At 34.8% G+C, this 23,223-nt stretch overlaps 1 protein-coding gene across 1 annotated transcript; it reads right to left on the reverse strand.

Moving 5' to 3' along the window:
- Positions 1-20,868: 20,868 nt before the first annotated feature.
- On the reverse strand, positions 20,869-22,369 carry LOC149579609 (uncharacterized). The gene is made up of 2 exons (XM_089786106.1): positions 21,945-22,369; positions 20,869-21,686 (listed from the first exon to the last, which is right to left on the reverse strand). Exons 1-2 carry the CDS (start codon positions 22,240-22,242, stop codon positions 21,043-21,045), a joined length of 942 nt encoding a protein of 313 aa, XP_089642232.1. The 5' UTR covers positions 22,243-22,369; the 3' UTR covers positions 20,869-21,042.
- Positions 22,370-23,223: the final 854 nt, after the last annotated feature.

Consider the following 23,223-nt stretch of genomic DNA (forward strand, 5'->3'; position numbering starts at 1 on the left):
AAGAGAATTGAAGATTCTAACAAGTTTTCTATCAAAGTGATGCATGCCTTCTCAGTGACATTGTGTGCTTTGCATGAGAAGATATCTTGGATTAAACCAAAGATAGAAGAAGACTATAAAGATGTCCTCCAATTTCTTAAAGAAGAGTGGTCTTCCACATTGTTGTCAAAGTGGTTGGGAGGCAATTAGATTTTGGTGTCTTATGGTTTTTTACAGATTTTTTATTTTAAGCCTAGTCGGCTTTAGAAATTGTATCTACCGCATGACTTTACTCTTATTAGTATTGATACTCTAAACTTTACATTTTTTGTTTTTGATAGAGGCAAATTGTGGGTTGTTCTTTATGTGCTGAAAAGGTTCTAGTGCTATTAGTGTGCTATTAATAGTGTCATCAATGTGTTATGAGAAAACTATGGAGAGCATCCATGACCTGGTAGAGAATTTTCACACAACTTTTAAATCTTCTAGATATCAAAGAGAAGCTAAATACACTAAGGAAAATCTTAAAGTTCTTGCACAAAATCACAACCACAATGCAAAGAAGCCATTAGGGTTATATGGCTCAAGACCTAGAGATAAAATAATATCTTTCCTAATGTGAATCCTAGCATATGTATATAGAGCCTTTGAAGATCAAAAGAAACTTCATGAAAATCCTCAGTCCAAACCTCATCGTGGCAATTGATGGAAGAATGTTAGATACACAAAATCATAATGATATCACTATTGCAAGGAAATGTGTCTTCTTGATCTCCATTCTTCTATGGTCTCCAATAGGTTCCATATGATTTTATTGCCTTGGTCTTTTGTATTCTCTTCAACATGTCTTCCCTTCATGATTCTTCTTGTAACTTATAAATAACCTACTATAATTATTTGAGATGTAACAATATTTACCTTATTATACTTTCATCTTTGGCACCACTACCCACTTACAAAAGTCAACCCATTTCAAATGTGTTTAAACTAAGTGATGTCCAACTTATAAGCTTGATCCCTACCGATCGTACAACTATGTCATCACTATCCTTTATTCATAACTTCTCTTACTCACCTTTCTATTTTTATTTCATGGGTGCTTCGTACTCCTTTTCAGAATAATCTTTTAAATTTTAATGGAAGAAATAAAATATGCATCTGGAGTTAATCAAATGGAAATTGGACCCTTATAACTACATAATTACTCAAGTATCACATCTTTTTCCACCATCAAGAAAAGAACTTTAGTCTCTTGAAATTATTGAGTCCTTGCTTCTTCTAAGCTCACTCTGCATTAGGTTTGCAAATTACCTTGTTTGCTATCTTAGTCATGTTTAGGACTATGTGTCCACTAATGCACTTGGTATCTTCTTTTCTCGACTATGGATTGCCTTCTAGCCCTTTCTCAAATGTATTCTCACACACTCTTTCTGTTTTCATCTTCCTTTTGATGATTATAAGTTTACTTGATAAACTCCTTAAGATAATGAGACTTTAAGGAAAATAAATGGAGACACTAATTTAGTAATATCACATGAAATCCTTAGAAATAATTGACAAAACAAAGCCATGAAAAGTGCACACACCTCTAATAATTTGAAGATATATTTCTTCTTAACCATTTATCCTAAATATAATGTTACTTACGAAGTTTTTGACTATCATGGGTATTTTTTCTTGTTGTCTTTCAATGATCCATTTTCTATGCTACTTTCTTTCTTTATTAGTCTATATTCTTTTCACTTGTTAAAAAAATAACTTTTCGTACTCTTTTCACCTTGTTGTTCTTTATTTGTATTATGTTTTATTGATGCTAATGTGAAAGAAGGGAAAAATCAAAGTAAAAAGCTTATAAGAGAAGGAAAATAGTGAAGTTGGTGATTATCCATGACTTGTTAAAAGATGAATGGAATATGATTGTTTGCTTTGCATTGCTTGATAAAATTCTAAATAATTGCACCATCAAATACTTTGTGATAAGTGCAAAACTTCCTTGTTTTAAAGATGAAACTTGACAATTTGTGGTCTCCTTGGAAAATTCAATTTTACATTCATAGAAAATTGTGATTCTCATATGCAAAATTAAATAATTCACGAAATAAACAAATCTCAAGAATAGATTTGAAATGAAACAATAAACTCCAACAACAATCGGTGGGAAAGATATTTCATAGGAGAAGTTATTGCTCAATTTTAATTGAAAATCTTGTAGCAATTACAAACTCTTTATGGGGTCAATTTTGAGTGGGTATTGTAAAATATATTTAATAAATATTTGTTTTGGTCTTTTGCGACATTGCGTTTGTGCCCTAGCTTTTATATAAGATGGGAAAATAATCCTTTTTCCATTGTTTGAACTTATATTCATTTATCTAAGTGTGTTTTTCTTTAAAAATATCCAGGGACTCTATCACTACTAGAGATCTTGTATGATTTAATTTCTTATTCTAAAAAATCATAGAGAATAAGAGAAGATATTTTCACAATCCAGGATAATAAGTTGTAAGAGTTTCTAGATTAGATTATGTTGAATTTTATTTTATTATTATTATTTGGGTCAATGTTTTAGATCACACTCTATGATCCATTATTAGAATGAAAGATAAGAGAGCAGGGGGACTCATTTTTTACTCCTTTCACTCTCTTATCTTTCTCCTTGATGATGAATCAAGGATGATCTGATACATTGATGAAAAGTAAAATATTCAATACAATCTAATTCAAAAACTCTTAGAACTTAATACTGCATATAATAATCATTCTAAATATATAATTAATCAATCAATTTCAAAGGCAACTAACTTTTATACATTTTCTAATTTACTAATTAGATGGTTTTAATTAATTAGCTACTAACTATTGATCCTTCAAATCTCACTATTGAACTATGTTAAATAATTTTAGTAAAATTTATAATCTAAATAATAGTCTAATAATAGGGGGATGAATAGAAATCTCATGATACCTCCTCAAAGGAAGTAACCAACCTTCATAAGCCTTAGAACATATAAACCAAATCAAATGAATAACTCAATCAAAACAAAATGCATTCATGGTGCCAAAACATCCAAGTAATTGACTAGATAGTAAAAATGCAAAAATATAAATAAAATATACCTACGATAAAATCTAGAAAAAGTTCACATATAAATTTGAAAAGCTTTGATACCATGTTGTTTATGGAGCTTTGATGCCAAGTAGGAGCTAATATTGGGATTTGATACTGTGTAGGAGTTGATGATAATATTAACCAACAATCCAAGAATCATGTGCACACAATATATTTGTCATGAAGAAAAGATCAAGTAAGAAAATGTTTACAATCTTAGAATTTGATCTTCTTTGCTATGGAGAAATATAATAATCATTTCATTGTACCCTTATTTGTTGACGGTGTTCTTTTGGTATTTGATCTTGCAAGTACTTTTGTCGTAAATTTCAACATGGTACCACTACTCCATAACTTTAACCACCCACAAGTTTCAAGATGTTCTCATGTTGTTAACCAAGATCAAAATCAACATATCACTCCCTCTAGTGTGCACTCAACTAATTGTTAACAATTTAAAACTATTGAAAGAGTGAAGTTCATGTGTGATTATGGTTATTCATACAAAAATAATAATAAAATAAAATAAATAATAAAGAGCACAAGAAAGTAAGAAAAGAACAATAAACTAGGAGATATGGTTGTCATCTAATACAAAAGAGGTTTTTTTTTTCTATTTTTCCTTTTATCCTTTTGATTTCCCATGTTCTTTAAAAGCTTTCTCTTGTTCTGTATGCTTGGACTTTTTAGGAAAATTTTATAATCAAGTACTTTTTAATTAAATAATTTTGTGATTGTTCTACATTTTATTGTTAAATTATTTATCATAACTGAGATGTTTTATGTTTTGTCCAAGTATTATCTCTCTTTTATTATAGTAAATTTATTCTTACTTTCTTATCATATACAACCTAGGTGTAAAATCCTAAACTTCTTATCTCTTTAATTTTTGTGATTGTGCAAACTCAATCTTTTTTAATCTTTATTTGTATCTTCATTGATTCACAAGTACAAATCTTGTGCAAAATAAGTCATTTATGAATTTAAGGGTTTTTTTTTGTGTTTATTTTCTTCATTTAGTCTTCCCCTTTTCTCTTAAAAGTTCATTTTTGTAAATATCTTATGAAGATCCAAAGTATAAAATTTTGAAGATAATTTGCAAGTCATAACCCATGTTTTTTAAAACTTCCATGTTGATGGAGGTTTGTACGTGGGTGCAACATTTAGGTACAAAATGAACACCACCACATAGATAAACACTACTTTTCTTCAGGAAAACTTTTTGAAAAATAAATTATATAATAATAAGGTTGTAATAAATAAGCTTGTACTAAGAGATATTTGACTGACCTTACTGTGGACATACATCATAGCACTTGTATAACTCTAATACTAGTCTCTTGATTCATAGGATTTATGAACAAGAAAACCAATGTCTAGTTACAAAACCACTTGTAAATCTCAAATTTTAACCCTACTGAAAACTCATTGACAACTCAATCATAAGACTTGAATCTACAAACAAATTAACAACACCAATAGACTTTAAATCAATTGTATGCATCTAAAATAAACCAAGCATACTTTCCCATGCATTGATAAGTTTGACTAATTTTTTCTCCAAATTGTCAAGATTAAATTATAGATAATAACATTACTCTTAGATTAACCATTTACACAAGATGGCATGAAAAAGTGAAATGTGGTTGACTGATAATGCAAGAAGGATATCGATATGATAGAAAGTAGAAAATTATAGTGATGATGCATGTAGCTTTGTTTGTAGCTTGGTGTAGGTGTTAATAGGTGTGACTTTATTTTTTCCCAAACTTCAAGATTTAATAGATATTATTATTGCTCTTATAGCATTAAGAGCTCACACAAGATGACATGCAAAAAGAGAAATGTGGTTGATTAATAATGAAAGAAGGATACCAATATGATAGAAAGTAGGCAATTATAACAATGACGCATGTAGTTCTCCTTGTAGCTTCTTGTAGGTTTCAAATTTGAGAGGGGAGGCCTCTTTATAAAAGCCTCCAAAAGAGTCAAAATTATTAGACTACAAGGTTTTATAAGTGGTCAAGATTTGAGGTGAGAATGAATATGGTTGAGATGTTAAATAAATGTTATGTGAGGAGAGGGGCAATAAAGAGGAATAAGGCACAAGATTATGATCTATGAGTACATATTAGAGGACATATTAGAGAGTAAATAATAATTAAATAGATAAGAGCATTTGTTAATTAACCATAAGGAAATGTGGAAATGAAATAATATTATAATTATGCATGAGAAAAGGTCAATAAATTAATTAATGAATAGGGTAAAGAATTAATAAATAGATAAATCATATTTACTTATTCAATGGAGAAAATGGTAAAACAAATAAATAAATAATAATAAATCATTTAATCAAGTCAAGAGGTTTTTAGTTGTCTTCAACACTTTCCTAATTCACTTACCCAACTCTAAGCATATTCCTAATTGACATTTTTTATTTAACTCTCCAAGTATATTCCTAACTTGAACAGTAATTGAATCTTTTTTTATCTCATATATTTCTTGGCATGTCACTTTTTGTTACAACAAAATTAAAATTGAAAGCAATATAAACTCAATTGTTACATTTCAAACAACAAAATAGAATTCCATCTCTAATTGAAATATAGCTCACTTAGACTATTTTATAAAATAAACCATCAATAAATAAATACTTAAATAAAAAATAGTTTCAAGCCCATCTCTAATTTGAAATATAGCTCATTTAGACTGTATTTTCAAATAAATAATTAGTATAAATACTTAAATAAAAATCTTAATAAAATATCTTATTGTCATTACCATAAGGGCTCGTTTTGTCAAAATCAAGTTTTGAATTTTGAAATCTAATTCTGAAAAAAAAAAATTGTCTTGTTTGGTTAACCTGGAAGATGAGTGGGAAGATACATCTTCCACGTTTGATTTGTAAAATTAGAAATGGAATTTTAACAAATTTAAGCTTTTAATTTTAATTTTTACTTTATTTTTAATTTTTAATTTTTAATTTATTAAATTTGAAAATGGTGAAACCAAGAAATTATTTTTCTTATTAATCCTTTTGATGTGATGAGTTTGTCCTACTAGAAAAAGCATACTAAGGATGAGGTTGCAGCTGCACTAATAAAATAGGAAAAATGAATTGGATTGAGTAGGAGAAAATAATGGAGGAGTGTCTTGAAGAATATTATAGTCTTGCAAAACCTAAAATTCTTTAAATTGATGCAAAGAAATGTATAATGTTTAAAAACGATGCAAATATTTTGACCCATTTTAGGGTTTTCACAACTACTTTGGTAATCTTAACTCTGGAATGAAAAACAGAGGCAGTTGTGCAGAAACAAAGAGATGAGAAACGAAACGGTGAGAGCAGCCAAACACACAACATACTAAAGACATGTGGAAAAAAGATCTCCACTGCCACTTCAATCCAAAAATGTAAAATACCTGTTTAGGGTCTAGCCATGGCTTAGTTGTGGATATTATTAAAAACCAAGAATTATAAGCAATGAAAATGACTCATCGTTACCTACTTCTACACCAAAAATGGCAAGAACAAAACACACAGAGGTAAAAATGATATAAAATGGTAACTTCAAATGGTATGAAGGGTAAAACAAATTAGGTTACAAGTTGTCGAACTTGCAAAATTATTACATTATAATTTCTTTCTATTCTGCTAAAACTCAAACCTTGGATTCAATTCCCAATTTCTGTTATTTCAATGGAAGACTGATATCCTCACTTTTAGCCTAAATTAGAAGACTGGAATTCTAATTCCATTTTAAGATTTTCAGTCCAAACACCAAATTTGACTAAACCTGATTTTGCATATTCCAATTCTAGTCCAATTTTGTGAAACAAACCAACCCTAAAAATCACTTGCCACAAAAAAAAAACCGTCAACATATAAATACTTAAATAAAAACCTTAATAAAATATATTATTATCATTACCATAAAAGTCACTTGCCAGGGTTTATATTAAATAAATAACTATGAGCAAACCTAATTTCGTATTCCTATTGCCTTTTCTTCAGAAAAACATATCAAATTGATCCCCAAATGAGTACAAGTCTAATAATGAATATCAAACATATACAAAATGTGAAATGAATGTAACACTTAACGTGCATCAAAAGGAATGTCGTCTATGACAACCTTATACACTGACCCAAAAGATGACATTTCTATAGTTGATAAGTAGGAGATAATTTCCACAAGTCAAATTATGATATTGATATTAGGATTTAACTGTGTGACTTATGGGTCAATGAATTTGACTCAAAAATCATATAGTTAAATCCTAATAGCAATATCATAATTCCTATATGATAAGAATATAACCTAGATAAACCTACAAGTTTGATGGTATAGACCATACCTTCTCTTATGTATGTATATCCCTAATGATTGGCATTTAATATAAATAAATATTGCTCCTAGAGGTACCAGCGATTTCTAGATGATGCCTTGTTTGGTGCTTGATTAAATTAGTTAGTCATAACTAAACTACATCTGCTAGATCACCGACTTAGGAATAATCACAATTTGTTAAATGCCAAGGGTTATGTCCCTTGAGGGACACACCCTCTAGAAAGGGTATATATTTAGGCTGTGAATGCAGTTTAGAAGACACACAAACAACATCAGTCTGCTCTTCTAAGTATTCTACTTCATGCGAATTATAAAGCAAAGATATTCTTATTCATTCAAGATCGAATATAGAGGATTGGACCTGCATTGAAGACAAGTGATAACTTCTTCAAACAATCTGAATATTCATATTATTTAGAAGACCATTCTCAGCCATACAAAACTAAACTAAAATTTTGATTCAAAGAACAAAGAATTAGCAAAACTTTACATGGTATTAGAGCCAAGTTATCAAATTAGGGCTCTACAAAATTCAGTTATCAGACTTCATATATATTCAGTAGTTTTCTCCTATCTTCAATGACGTACACAATCAGACCCAAGGACAGGTTCGATGGGAAATAACACTTTGAAGCTTGGAAATTTAGAATCTTGTTGATTCTTGAAGAGAACAATGTTAAACAATTTGTTGATGGAGCATCCAAACAACCCTTAGTTGAACCTCACAAATCCATATAGAGCAATGGAAATAGAAAAGCTATTCAAATCATTTTGGATGGAGTTAAAAATGATATTGTAGCTATGCTTATGAAACATCTAACTGCCTATGATATGATGAATGCATTACAAAATGCATATGAATTAAACAATGCAACTAGGGTTCTTGCACTAAAAAGGCAACTGAATCACATCTAGATAAAGAAAAGAGAATCGATAAACTCTTAAGAGTTATCGGCATTAGAGATGAATTATCAAACATAGGAACCATCATTAATGACACCGAACTAATGCTCATGGCTATAGATGGATTGCCAGATGCATGGGAAACATTTGCACAAGGAATAAGTGCTAGAGATCAACTTCCGAACTTTAACAGACTCAAGAATGATTGTCTTCAAGAAGAGTCTCGACAACTAAAGAAAGGAGGGAAACCAAAAGTAGAAGATGAAGAACTTCATGTTCTTAATGAAAACTCCTATAAGGGCAAAAAGAAGCATTTCAAGAAGAAAAGGGGAAATCAAAAGAATGGAAAGCCCAAGAAAGATCTATCTAAAATAAAGTGTTTCAAATGTAAAAATTTGGACACTATAAATCTAATTGTCTTGAAAATTCCAAACAACAAACAAATTGTACAAATGTCATTAGAGAAGAAGATACTTATGATCCTAAGAACTATGTTTTGTATTCGTCTCTATCAAATGAAATTTCAAACAAAGTATGGGTGATTGATAGTGGATCTTCTAGACATATAATGGAATACAAAGAAACTCTATATTCTTTATCAGAGAAAGTTAACAGTGAAGTTACCATTGGTGATAACTCTGCACACTCGGTTGAAGGAATTGGAAGTTGTACTTTGAAACTAAAATTGGGAAATACTCTTCTTCTTAAAGGTGTACTCTATGTACTAGGGATTAAAAGAAACCTAATCTCAATTATAGCACTTGAAGATGATGGACACAATATTGCATTCATGGATGGAAAAGTATTAACTTGGGCTAAGAACTCTTCCATCAAGAAAACAAAGTTAATTGGTCAAAGAAAGGGATATTTGTATGAATTGAATACAAAATCTAGTCGATCCATTCAAGCCCTAGTTCACGAAGTTGAAGATTCAAACGAAATATGGCACGGAAGATTAGGGCATCTAAATTTTAAAACTTTATCAACTATGGAAAAGATGGTTACCGGATTACCCAAATTAAATAAAGATCACCCTAGTATTTGCAAAGGGTGTGTTCTGGGTAAAAGCACTAGAAGTCCTTTTCATGATAGTACTAGGAAAAGAAATAATGTACTAGAATTAATTCATTTATATTTATGTGGACCTATGTTTGTTCCTTCTCTTAGAGGAATCTAGTATTATATCTTGTTCATAGATGACTTCTCTAGGAAAACATGGATTTATTTCTTAAAATGCAAGTAATCAAAAGAAATCCTACAAAGATTTAAAGAATTCAAAGCATTAACTGAAAATTGTCCAGGACATAAAATTAAAACCTTTAGAATAGATAACGAAGGAGAATATACCTCAGACTTGTTTAAAAGGTTTTGTAAAGAATCAGGGATCAAGAGGGAGTACATTGTTCCTTATAACCCAAAACAAAATAGGGTAGTTGAAAGAAAGAATAGGACAATTATAGACGCTGCTAGGGCTATGATTTTTGACCAAAATCTATAATACTATCTTTGGGTAGAATCCTCTTGTACTATTGTATTTATTCAAAACAGAAGCCCTCACTCCTATCTTAAAGATAAAACCCTTGAAGAAGTATTTACTAAAGTAAAACCCAATATAAGTCGTCTCAGAATTTTTGGATGTCTTGTATATATTCATGTTCCAAAAGAAAAGAGAACCAAGTTAGAACCCTCTAGGAAGAAAGGTATCTTTGTAGGGTATAGTGAAACTTCTAAAGCATATAGAATTTTCATACCTGGACAGAAAACTATTGAACTTAGCAGAGATGTAATCTTTGAGGAAGATTTTGCATTCAAAAGATCCATAAGTTTTGATGAACCTTCTCCTTTATCGAGTTTTGAAAGGAATAGTGAATCTGGATCCCAGAGGGAGAACTTAGAAGAGATTGAAGATGAAATTCAAAATATGAAACTTGAAGAAAATTCCAAGAAAAGATCACTTTGGGCCATAAAAACAATTGAAGCGGCTCAAGACTTTGCTGCACCTTCATGAACAATCAAAGAAAGTAAAAGACCTAAAAGATTCTCTGGTTATACAGCAAATATGATTGATTTATCCAAAACAGAGCCAACCAATCCTTCTGATGCTATTAAACATTCAGCTTGGAAAGAAGCTATGACAGAAGAATACCAATCAATTATGACAAATGATGTTTGGGAAATTGTACCAAGACCTAAAGGAAAATCTGTTGTTTCTTCCTAGTGGATAATTAAAATAAAGCCTACTGTTGACGGTAGTATTGAGAAATATAAAGCTAGATTTGTAGTCAGAGGATTTTCTCAGAAAGAAGGGATTGATTATGAAGAGTCCTTTGCTCCTATTGCCAGATATACCTTCGTATGAGTAGTCTTAGTAATTGTCACATCAAATGGATGGAAGGTACATTAGATGGATGTAAAAACAACATTCTTAAATGGAAAGATTTTAGAAAAAGTCTATCTAGAGCAACCAGAAGGATTTGAAACCCATGATCCTAACACATTTGTTTGTAGGCTCAAGAAAGCTCTCTATGAGCTTAAATAGGCTCCTAGAGCCTGGTATGAAAGAATTGATAAATATCTCACTGGCTTAGGATTCTCCAAGAATGAAGTCAATCCAAACTTATATTATAAAAGAGATAAAGATGATATGGTAATTCTGATATTGTATGTTGATGATTTATTAATCATAGGTGATGATCATCTTATAGATTGGTGCACGAAAGATCTAACTAGAGAATTTGAGATGAAAGACTTGAGGCTTCTCCATTACTTCTTAGGATTGGAAGTGCGACAGAATTCTGACAGTATCATACTTAATCAAGGAAAGTACACATCAGATATCTTGAAGAGATTTGAAATGTGGAATTGCAAGTCTATGTCTTCTCCAATGGAGACTAATTTACGTAAACTTAAAGAAGCAGCTGCAAAATCACCTCCAATAGATTCTACTCTCTATAGGCATATGATTGGGTCCCTTATGTAGCTAGTAAATACAAGACTTGATATTTGCTATGTTGTTAATGCCTTAAGTCTGTTTATGTGTAAACCTATGGAGATTCACCTAGTTGTTGTTAAACACATTATGAGATACTTACAAAGCACTCTTAATTATGGACTCAAATATGAAAAAGTTGCTTTAGATTTGCATGGATTCACCAATTCAGATTGGGTGGAAGTGTTAAAGACAGGAAAAGCAGTTCAGGATGCTATTTCAATTTAGGATCAGCTGTGATTTCATGGATATGCAGAAAGCAATCTTCAGTAGCTCAGAGCTCCACAAAAGCCGAATACATTGCAGCAGCGATGGCCTCCCAAGAAGCAGTATGGCTAAGGAAGTTACTTGTAGGATCATTTGGGCAAGCCATGAATCCTATGATTATTCATTGTGATAATCAGAGTTCCATCAAGCTTTCAGTGAATCCAGTTTTCCATGACAGGTCCAAGCATATTGAAATTCCTTACCATTATGTAAGAGATATGGTAGATAGGAATTCTGTAAAATTGAAATACATTTGCACTATAGATCAAACAACAAACATACTCACCAAACCTCTATTTAGAGTAAAGATAGAACATTTCAAGAGGAGACTTTGTATGGTTGAGTTGTAATCCATTTGTACTCTTTTGATTATTAATAAAATAATTTTATTTTTTGTTAGACTATCGAGTGTTATGGGCTCCACCATATGTAATCATTATTTAAAGAGGTGACGATCTCTGAAATAATGAATACTTGTGTAAAAGGCATTATGAGAGATGACAATCTCTTAGATAATGTACTAAATAATAGATTTTATTGTAAGATTCATATGAGTTTTAGATCATATTGTGATGTTGACATTGTTGACATTGCTATGTTCATGGGTCACAAATTGGATAAAAGAAGAATCTTAGTACTCTCTAGGTTTATCTTGCATTTTGGTAAATCTTAAACTCAAGATCTTGTTGTGATATAGAAAGACCAGTTTCTATGAGTCACAACATGTGTCTTATCACTAGTAGCAGTGATTTGTCATATCACAGGTTTAGTTATATGACTTTGTATCATGTGTTCTATGATAACACATAGTAAGAAGAGACATACAGATATAGAGTATTAATTCTTGCTTAAACATCAGTATTGGTGTTGCTAGATATGATATCTCTCTGTAGGATTATCAGGCTAAGAGGGAGTGTTAAGAATATAACCTAGCTAAACCTACAGTGTTAGGAACCTATGTGTTCCTTCTGTTTATTTTGTTAGAGTAGTGTTGTTGGACGCATATGCTTTGTAAGTCGTCCCGTGAGTATATTTTATTATCCCACATGCATAGGTAGTATTACTTTTCTAGATCGTACCCAGTATATAAGAATCGGTTGAGGCCCTTGATGGGCACGGACGAATTTATTGTATTGAGCTTGCTCAAAGGAGGTTACCCCCTCGAAGTGGCCTGCGATCAGTAGATTCATTCTGAGTTCTGCTATCACTTTGTATTCTGTTATTTCGAGCATTCTCACGATATTGCTATAAGGAGGTTCTTCAGATCTGGTATCAGAGCACTCTCTTGGGCTCGCTGGGTGGAAATTACATCAAATTTTTTTTCTGTCGTGGCCTTCAGGTTCCTCTCACTTCTAATATCTCTTGTTATTGCAATAACTCTTTTCAGTTGTTCTGTCTGTGAGTGAATTTTTAGTCGTAGCTTCCTTGTTTGCTTTCTGTTTCTGCTCATACTTCCGCAGAACGTCTGCAATATCATTTCGCATACTTCCTTCCTTGGCGACCCAACCCCAAATTTTACATATCAAAGCCCTAAATCCCTCATTTATCTAATTTTAGGGTTTGCCCTATCTTTTTCACCTCTCATCCAATCGCCACCAAACTGAGCCACAAGATTCAATTCCTCATTTTGCTCCCTTATCCCTCTTGGACTGTTCGCTTCATTTCGCCTCCCTACCCTTGAAACCCTCATTTTTCTTTTTCCCTTGTCCCTAGATAGTCTCCCACCACCCGTCGAACACCCATTTCCTATATGAGTTTTACCCAAATCCAAGTTTGCCGTAACTAAAAAAGTTTTTGTTTCTCATCTTCTACCCATTCCAAAAAAAAAAAAAAAAAAAAAAACCTTGTTTTATGGATGTTACGCGTACAGGAGCAAAAATCATGGAAGAGGAAATTGCATCCCTCAAAACCAAACTTCAAGATCTGGATGACAAAATTCTGGGTCTTAACTTTCAGCAGTCAGCCATGAGCCGAAACCATTCAGGAGATACTGGGTCCTCTTCTGGCAATTTCCGTGGACCAAAGCTTGATTTTTCACGCTTCGATGGTTCTGATCCGACTGGATGGATCTATAGGGCAGAGCAGTATTTCAGCTTGCATAATACTTTGGATAACCACAAAGTCCCCCTTGCATCTTTTCATTTGGAACATGAAGCTCTTCAATGGTTCCGTTGGTACATCAAGGCTAATGTAGGCCCAACGTGGCGAGAATTGTGCACCCTCATTTTGGAGCGCTTTGGCCCTAGTTCCTTTGATGATTTCACAGGAGCACTAACTAAACTGCGTCAAACAGGCACTGTAAGAGAATACCAGACAGAGTTTGAAAAATTAGCTAATCACACAGAGGGCTTGTCTGATGAATTCTTCCGTAGTTGTTTTGTCAGTGGTCTGAAGGATGCACTTCGCTCAGAAGTCAAAATGTTTCGACCTACTACAATGATGGAAGCCCTTGGGTTGGCTAAGTTAGCGGAAGACAAGATTAGTGCTCTACAACGCTCTAGATCTAATTTTGTTCCATTCAGAAATACAGGTTCTCACAACCCTCCAGTCATACCAGCTCCCAGAACTACTCCGATCAAGCACTTGTCTGAAACAGAGATGCGAGTCAGGCGAGACAAAGGGCTTTGTTATAATTGTGATGAGAAATGGTCTCGGGGCCATAGATGTGTTCAGCAAAAGCTCTATCTCTTGGATGTGGATTCTCCACCAGAACTGGAAGAATATGTAGATGCTCAAGAAATAGTGGATGATGAGGTTGAGCCTCACCAGCCTGAACCTCCTTCACCAGAAGCTCCACCAGAGATATCTGTCCATGCTTTGGCAGGAGTCACTACTCCACAAACCATGCGGGTCCAGGGTTTCTTCAAGAAGATCCCTCTTACTATACTCATTGATTCTGGTAGCACTCATAACTTCATTGATCCACGAATAGCCAAACAGGCTGATTGCTTTATCCATCCCTGCTCTAGCTTTGAAGTCATGATTGCCAATGGGGGCACTTTACCTTGTAAAGGGAAATGTCGCAATGTGCGTCTCTCTATTGGAGATTATAACATGCGCTCTGACATGTTTGCCTTACCCTTAGGTGGTTGTGATGTGGTTTTGGGTGCCCAATGGTTACGCACTCTTGGCCCCATTCTCTGGGATTTTGCTGAACTTTGGATGCAGTTTTCAGCCGAGGGGCACCAACACACTTTGAAAGGCTTACAACCAGGGTCTCTCAGCATCATCAGTTCACACCGTATGGAAAAACTTCTTAAGAAGAATTCACATGGTGTCATCGCTCAGCTCCATTCCATTCAAATGCAGCCATCAGCAGTCTCTAGCACTCCTGCCGATCTCCAACACATTTTGGACAAGTATTCTGGTATATTTGCTGAACCTGTGGGATTACCTCCTTCTCGTCCAGAGGACCACCGTATTCAGCTCCTTCCTGGTAGTGTTCCGCCCAACATCAGGCCCTACCGCTACCCATTTCATCAGAAGACCGAAATCGAGATACTTGTCCGTGACTTACTGAAGCAAGGAATTATTCGCCCTAGTACCAGTTCCTTTTCTTCTCCAGTTCTGCTTGTTCGCAAAAAAGATGGGTCATGGCGACTCTGCATTGATTTCCGAGCACTTAATCATCTCACTATAAAGGACAAGTTTCCCATTCCAGTTGTTGATGAACTTCATGGGGCTCATTTTTTCTCCAAGTTAGATCTTCGTTCTGGGTATCATCAAATTCGGGTTAATGAGGAGGATATACCTAAAACTGCCTTCCGCACACATGATGGTCACTATGAATTTTTAGTCATGCCCTTTGGCCTCACGAATGCTCCTTCAACATTTCAGGCAGTGATGAATAACATATTTCGACCATACCTCCGGAAATTCATTCTGGTCTTCTTTGATGATATCCTCATATATAGCAAAACTTGGGCTGAGCATCTCCATCATCTGGAGCTTGTCTTGCAACTTCTCTCTGATCATCAACTCTGTGCAAAACTATCTAAATGTGTGTTTGGCCAGGAGGAAGTGGAGTATCTCGGGCATATTGTTGCACACCATGGAGTGCGGGTGGATCCTACAAAAATAGATGCCATGAAAACTTGGCCGCATCCTAAAACTCTCAAGAGCCTTCGGGGTTTTTTGGGGTTGACTGGCTACTACCGCAAGTTTGTCAAAGATTACGGGAAAATTGCAGCACCATTGACAGCTCTGTTAAAAAAGGATGCCTTCTCCTGGACCCCTGTTGCTGAGACTGCATTTGAACAACTGAAACAGGCTATGTGCAGTACACCTGTTCTCGCGATGCCAGATTTTTCCAAACCCTTCACTATTGAGAGTGATGCTTGCGGCAATGGATTGGGTGCTGTTCTCCTGCAAGATGACCATCCTATTGCGTTCACTAGCAAAGCCCTCTCTGGTAAGAATCTAGCCCTCTCTACTTATGAAAAAGAAATGATGGCTATTTTGCATGCTGTACAGAAGTGGCGACCATACCTCTTAGGGAGTCATTTTTGCATCAGAACCGATCACCAAAGTCTGAAATACTTCCTGGAACAACGGGTATCCTCTCCTACACAACAGAAATGGGTCAGCAAACTCATGGGGTATGATTATGAGATCACCTACAAGAAGGGTAAGGAGAATATTGTGGCAAATGCTCTTTCTCGCACATTTGATAATCAAGCTTCCCTTTCCGCTATTTCTATGCCCATTCCCAATTGGTTAGCGTCTGTTCAGCAGGGCTATGACAGTGACTCTTCTTTATCTCAAATCATTCACCAGCTAGCCAATAATCCTTCTGCTATACCACATTACTCTTGGGATGGTGCTTCTCTTCGATACAAGGGTCGGCTAGTGCTTCCTCAGAACCCAGCTCTACATCAGGCTATTTTTTATGAACTCCATGCTTCTCCTTCAGCAGGGCACTCAGGCTTCCTCAAAACTTATGAGCGAGCAAGGAGAAACTTCTTTTGGAAAGGGATGAAACAGACGATTCAACAGATGGTGGCTGAATGTGATACTTGCCAACGCCACAAGGGTGAAACGACCCTCCTTCCTGGCTTGCTCAACCCATTGCCCATCCCTACACGGATTTGGACTGATATTTCTATGGATTTCATTGAAGGGCTTCCTAAATCCGGTGGCAAGACAGTGATCTTGGTTGTGGTTGATCGTCTCTCGAAATATAGTCATTTTTGTGCCCTCAGCCACCCCTATACTGCCTCCTCTGTTGCACAAATCTTCATGGACCAGATATTTCGTCTTCATGGACTCCCTTCTTCCATTGTCTCTGATCGTGATGCAACTTTTACCAGTCATTTTTGGACTGAACTGTTTCAGAAAACTGGCACCAAACTGAAGATGAGTTCGGGCTATCACCCACAAACTGATGGTCAAACTGAAATTGTCAATAAATGCTTGGAAACTTATCTTCGTTGCTTCACTTCCGAACAGCAACATCAGTGGGCCAAGTGGCTCCCTTTAGCTGAATGGTGGTACAATACCTCTTACCACACTGCCTCTAAAATGACTCCATATGAAGCAGTCTATGGTCAGGCACCTCCAGTGCTTCTTCCCTACACTCCCAACAGCTCACCAGTCCAGGCAGTTGACATAGTTCTCCGCAGCAGGGATCAGATTCTTCGTACCTTACAGGATAATCTTCACATGGCCCGTAATCGGATGAAACAGCAAGCAGATCAACATCGTTCTGAGCGCTCATTTCAAGTTGGGGATATGGTTTTTCTTCATCTACAGCCATACAAACAATCCTCCCTAAAGCTGAAAGGGCGTCATAAGCTGGCCCCAAAATTTTATGGGCCTTATAAGGTTCTGCAGAAGATTGGTTCAGTTGCTTATAAACTGGAACTTCCTCCTTCTTCCCGCATTCATCCAGTCTTTCATGTTTCTTGTCTAAAGAAAGTTCTGGGTACCACTGTCAGAGCACAAACTACTCTCCTTGAAATGGATACGGAAGGATCCATTATCCTGGAGCCGGTGGCAATCATTGACCAGCGCACTCGCCAGCTTCGCTCTCGCTCCATCTCTGAGGTCTTGATTCAGTGGCATGGCATGCAACCAGAGGATGCTACCTGGGAACCCCTTCTTCAGATTCAACAACAATTTCCACACCTTAAGCTTTGAGGACAAAGCTTTTTTCTAAGGGAGAGGGGATGTTAGGAACCTATGTGTTCCTTCTGTTTATTTTGTTAGAGTAGTGTTGTTGGACGCATATGCTTTGTAAGTCGTCCTGTGAGTATATTTTATTATCCCACATGCATAGGTAGTATTACTTTTCTAGATCGTACCCAGTATATAAGAATAGGTTGAGGCCCTTGATGGGCACGGACGAATTTATTGTATTGAGCTTGCTCAAAGGAGGTTACCCCCTCGAAGTGGCCTGCGATCAGTAGATTCATTCTGAGTTCTGCTATCACTTTGTATTCTGTTATTTCGAGCATTCTCACGATATTGCTATAAGGAGGTTCTTCACATACAGGTCTAATGGTACAGACCGTACCTTCTCTTATGGATATATATCCCTAATGATTGACATTTAATATAAATAAATATTGCTCCTAGAGGTACCAACGATTTCTAGATGATGCGTTATTTGGTGCTTGATTGAATTAGTTAGTCATAACTAAACTACCTCTGCTAGATCACCAACTTAAGAATAATAACAATTTGTTGAGTGCCAAGGGTTATGTCCCTTGAGGGACACACCCTCTAGAAAGGGTGTATATTTAGGTTGTGAATGCAGTTTAGAACACACACAAACACATAACAGTTTGCTCTTCTAAGTATTCTACTTCCTGCAAATTATAAAGCAAAGATATTCTTATTCATTCAAGATCGAACATAAAAGATTGGACCTCCATTGAAGACAAGTGATAACTTCTTCAAACAATCTGAATATTCATATTATTTAGAAGACCATTCTCAGCCATACAAAACTGAACTAGAAGTCTGATTCAAAGAACAAAGAATTAGCAGAACTTTAGACTATAGTTGTTTTTTTAATTAAATCTTTGGAAGGAATATGCAGCCAAGCAGATATACCATTTGCATATTTAATTTTATACTTTTTCATGAATAGGAAGTTGCGTCTTACCTTAAGATTTGAATAGCCTTACACCATCCTTTCTTTTCTGAATTGCTTTCTTCTGCTTTTATCTATAAATCTATGAAATACGCTTATTATCATGGTGTATTGTTTGCTTTCTTGATATCTATAAATATCTGTCCTACGCTTTACATTTGCTTCAGAGTTGTTTGAATAGTTGAAACATGTCTGCATGACTGTTGATGCCTTTCACAAAGCTATTCTATACATTGGGGCTCTTTTTTCCCGTTGGAGTTAATGAAATAGTCATTATTCAGTCGAACCCTCTTTACGAGCATAGCTTTTATAAATGATTCATTTTATTCAGGAAAATATTTTTGTTCAGTAATATCCTCTACCACCAAACCTTTATGTGGAACGTTCTCATATAAACAATTAGTTTCTATTTGATTCAGGAAATAGCTCTCATTCAGTACATTAAGTGGGACATTCTTATTCATTGGATTCTTGACAGGGCACATTTTGTGATGTGAATATCAAGATTTAACTGTGTGATTTTTGAGTCAAATTCGATGACCCATGTTTCATGAGTAGTGATTCAACATGAATCCATCTCTCATGAGAATAAATGGAACACTTAGCACTCATTGAATCTAAGGGCACATTTTTGTCCTTAGAATTGCCACTTTAATTTGTCATTTCCTATGCTGGTTTCTATTCAGTAGTCTAGTCAGTGATCCTTTTCTTGTTCAACGTCGTAGTTTCCAGGATTCCCATTGCTCTGGTATCGACTGTATTGTCAGAATACTACTTAAAGGTTACTGCATTTTGCAAACAAATCTTTCATGGGAATGAATTCATAATACCAATCAAATTGTCATGCACTCTACACAAAGCTTTCATGGGAATGAATTCATAATACCAATCAAATTGTCATAGCACTCTAAACAAATCTTTCATGGGAATGAATTCATAATAGTCATAAAAACACGTATTTGATTTTCTTTGGCCGGAGGAAAAATCAAGTGTTTGGTCATTCCGGTCATCATGCTGGTTCTTGAACATGCTAGTCCAAGTTGCTTCATAACTAAAGGAAATAATCTACGTTCCTTGAAGCCATGATATGATTTCAGAGTCGCAGAGAAAGTTTTACTGAGAATCTAGGGTATATCTCCTCAACTAAAAGGATTCAGCAGGACATTTTCCCACAGGAGTTTTTTAATTGTTTCAACCATGCTGATATTAACTATCCTTCTAGATAATATAACTGAAATATAATAATATTATAATTCATCCTTGGAGAAAGCTATTTTCTTCCTTCTTTACCCATTTACCAAAATGGATAAAAACTAGCATTAAAACAGTTGCAGCACTTGATTGGAGGATTTCAATTGGGGCTGACTAACACTTACCTTCCCACCTCCTTCTATACTTCTAAATGCTTAAAGTGACGAGATGAGCAAGTTCCTATATTAAGGATTCATTTTGAGTCATGTTCTGAAGCCACATATGTGCCCTGTTATTTCAGAGTTTCTTCTCTCTGAATGAGTAAACATGGTTATCCATCATGATCAATTTTAGCAAATTCTACCAAAAAAACAATCCACTAAGTTGTATGCCAACAAGAGAATAGAGTTCTCACTCTCACGAGGTACTTCCTGTTTTGGACAAGACCTGGATCTATTTGGGAAACATAGCCCTCTCTCAAGGTGAACCTACATCATGTCTTCTTATGGTAGTAAGCTAACAAGGAACTGCCCCTATACTACAGATTTTTCACTTTCAGGGCAACATGCACGATCAGATTAGAATTTTTAGGCTTCACAATATGTCCACACTCCATACAGACCTGTGTGATCATCACAACTACTGGATATATTAAACACAAGTATAATATCTCTAATCCAGAGGCTTCATGTTTTACCAGCACTCCGCATGAATATCATTATGTTCCAGTTCTCATTCAGTGTTGAACTTTTATTTCTCAGGGCTTATCGTCTAAGACCAATCCATATATACCATGTCTAAAATATCAACACATTCCTTATGACTCAATATTGACAAATTAATGACTTATTTACAAAAATTATATGGAAATTTTGAATACAAGCTTTGCTCTTGTCTGCATAAGTCTAAATTCATGCTGCGGAACTTTAAAAAAAATTAAAACTCATAGACTAAGAAAAAAAATGGAAGGGAAGAAATGGACAAGAAGCAAACCTTTATTACACGTTAACAGTACTAACAACTATACTAAACTAAATCAGAAGTCAATAACTAATCGCAAAAGTATTTTTCAAGACAGATTGCTTGTCTCACACAGACATTTACATGACTGCAAACAACACCGAGATTGTAATCTGATTCCCACTTAAGGTTTTCAAAATGACAAAAGAGTAGGCTCAAAAGTTACAAATGATGCAGCTATTTCCTTCTGCAGATCAAAATCATCATCTAGTTCATAAGTTGACCAATGTCTGCTCTCCATATCGTAAACTATGATAGAATTGTGACCGCGTATGGTAAAACAAGCTACACCACCGCTTGCAGATACCTTCCACGACGAGTGGCCCCCATATGATAAATCCAATTCCCGTTCTCGAATCCATAGCTTATGCTCTGTATCCAATATCCAGAACACAAAATACCCATTTCTATTAACTGCACAAACTAATAGATTTCCCTTCCATTCAGTGAGGCAATACAAAGAGCCCACTGATGAAGGAATGATTATAGAAAAGCCCCATTGGTCCTGCTTGACATCATAACCTATAATAATATGTGAAAAACCAAATCCATCTCTAAAGGCCTCTCCTTCTCTAATTTCTCCCAATTCTTGGTCATCTATGCTTTCGACTCTAGCAGTAAAATAAATGACACCATTAAAGAAAAGATGACTCCGTTCATAAAAGAAATAGTAATCAGGAAACACGATAGAGCGCAATAGAGGCGGACCCTCATACCACGAATTTGAATGAGAATCAAGAACCAGGGTATACTGGCGCTTCTGGAAGTTTGAGAAACCTGCCATCACAAATTTTTGGGTATTCGGCATATGACAAATTTCAGCAAAATACATCCAATTTCTTTCCACTTTAAAAGGCATTAACACTTTTTTCGAAACCTTCTTCACAGGTTTGTACACCCACAGCAATGGATCATGAGTAAATTGTAGAAGAAAACTTGGATGGAAACACAAGAGCCCATTTGATGCCGTCAATAGCTCTAGATACCTATTGTGAAAAGAACTGGCAAGGACCTCACAAGAAAAGAGAATATTACCCGATTGCCAATTGAAAGAGCGGAGATTATATTGTGTTGGCATGAGTGCAAGGCTTTCTGTAATTTCTTTAAACTCAGTGAGCAAAAATATCCATTCTCGGCGACGATTGTTGCAATGGGTATGAACAAAATTAGGGTAAAAAATGAGGATTCGCCATCGCTTTGAGACTTTGGACATCCTCAGCGCATCTCTTGTTGAAACCCTCGAAAGTATGTTCGTAATGAGGTCATCACAACATTCCACCTGCTCTGCACTCCTGCTTTCTGATGTCCGCCTGCGAGTGATCGTCATTTCCATCTCCCTCCGAAGAACCTTGGCACACTGCAATTCGAAAGGAATAAGTGCGCCCAAATAACCTTAGATGTGATGCTAATTTGTATAGCTCTGCATTGAAACAAGTCCTGCAACATCACTCACCGGAATTCTTGAGAGGGAAAAACGAACAGGGCACTTAAATATGTAACGCCTCAAAGTTTTTGTTCAAGTTTACTTGATGAAAGTTAATCAGTAAAAGTGTGCTGATTAAAACTTTCTAAACAATTTAAATAGAAAAGTTAAATTGTAGAAAATTATAAATGAAATTAACATCTAACATTTGTTATAGTAATAATTCATAAAATTAAATTATTATTTTTGTTTATGGTATGTCAATATTTATATTTAATATGTAGATGGTACTGTTAGATAAACTAACTAACTAACTAACTAACTATATATAAAATACACTCAAAGTAATCGTTTGTTTTGGAGGCACTTATTTTCATTAAATCTAAGGATTATTTTTTCTCAATTAGGTTTTATGAAAATAGGTGCCTAGAGAATAATTACACACACACACACACAAGCTTAGATATCTTTATACATATATCTAAAACATGCTGAGAGATATCAATCTCGAGGTGCCTATTTCAATAAATGTAAAACTAAAATTGATAATATAAATCTAGTTATCGAGAATAGATAGGCGCCTCGAGATTGATATCTCTTGGTGTGTTTTAGATAGATGTATAAAGGTATCTAAGCTAGTAGCATCCACAACACAACATGTAAAACTGAAATCTATTAAATTTTTAATCTGAAATATGCTTTTTAAAGCATGATGCTTGTCATATCCATTACATGTTTTATAGATATTGAAATATAGTATATGCATTGCATACATTTAATCTCTTTCTAGAGATTTGAGTCGTTCCTCCTCTACTTTCCTTTTGACAAGTTTCTTCCCTGTCTTCATCTTTTCATAATGATCATAAGAAAATGGTGGTGAAATTTGAAGTT

This window comes from Cupressus sempervirens, chromosome 1, assembly GCF_028749045.1.
Source record: "Cupressus sempervirens isolate cs-2001-9-10 chromosome 1, ASM2874904v1, whole genome shotgun sequence".
Taxonomy (NCBI): domain Eukaryota; kingdom Viridiplantae; phylum Streptophyta; class Pinopsida; order Cupressales; family Cupressaceae; genus Cupressus; species Cupressus sempervirens.

Excerpts from the sequence above, each read along its gene's own strand:
- LOC149579609 (XM_089786106.1), bottom strand. The coding sequence starts at position 22,242 with ATGGAAATGACGATCACTCGCAGGCGGACATCAGAAAGCAGGAGTGCA. Across the intron at positions 21,687-21,944 it reads CTCTTTCAATTGGCAATCGG|GTTTCTCAAACTTCCAGAAG; the intron begins GTAATATTCTCT and ends TTGTGATGGCAG.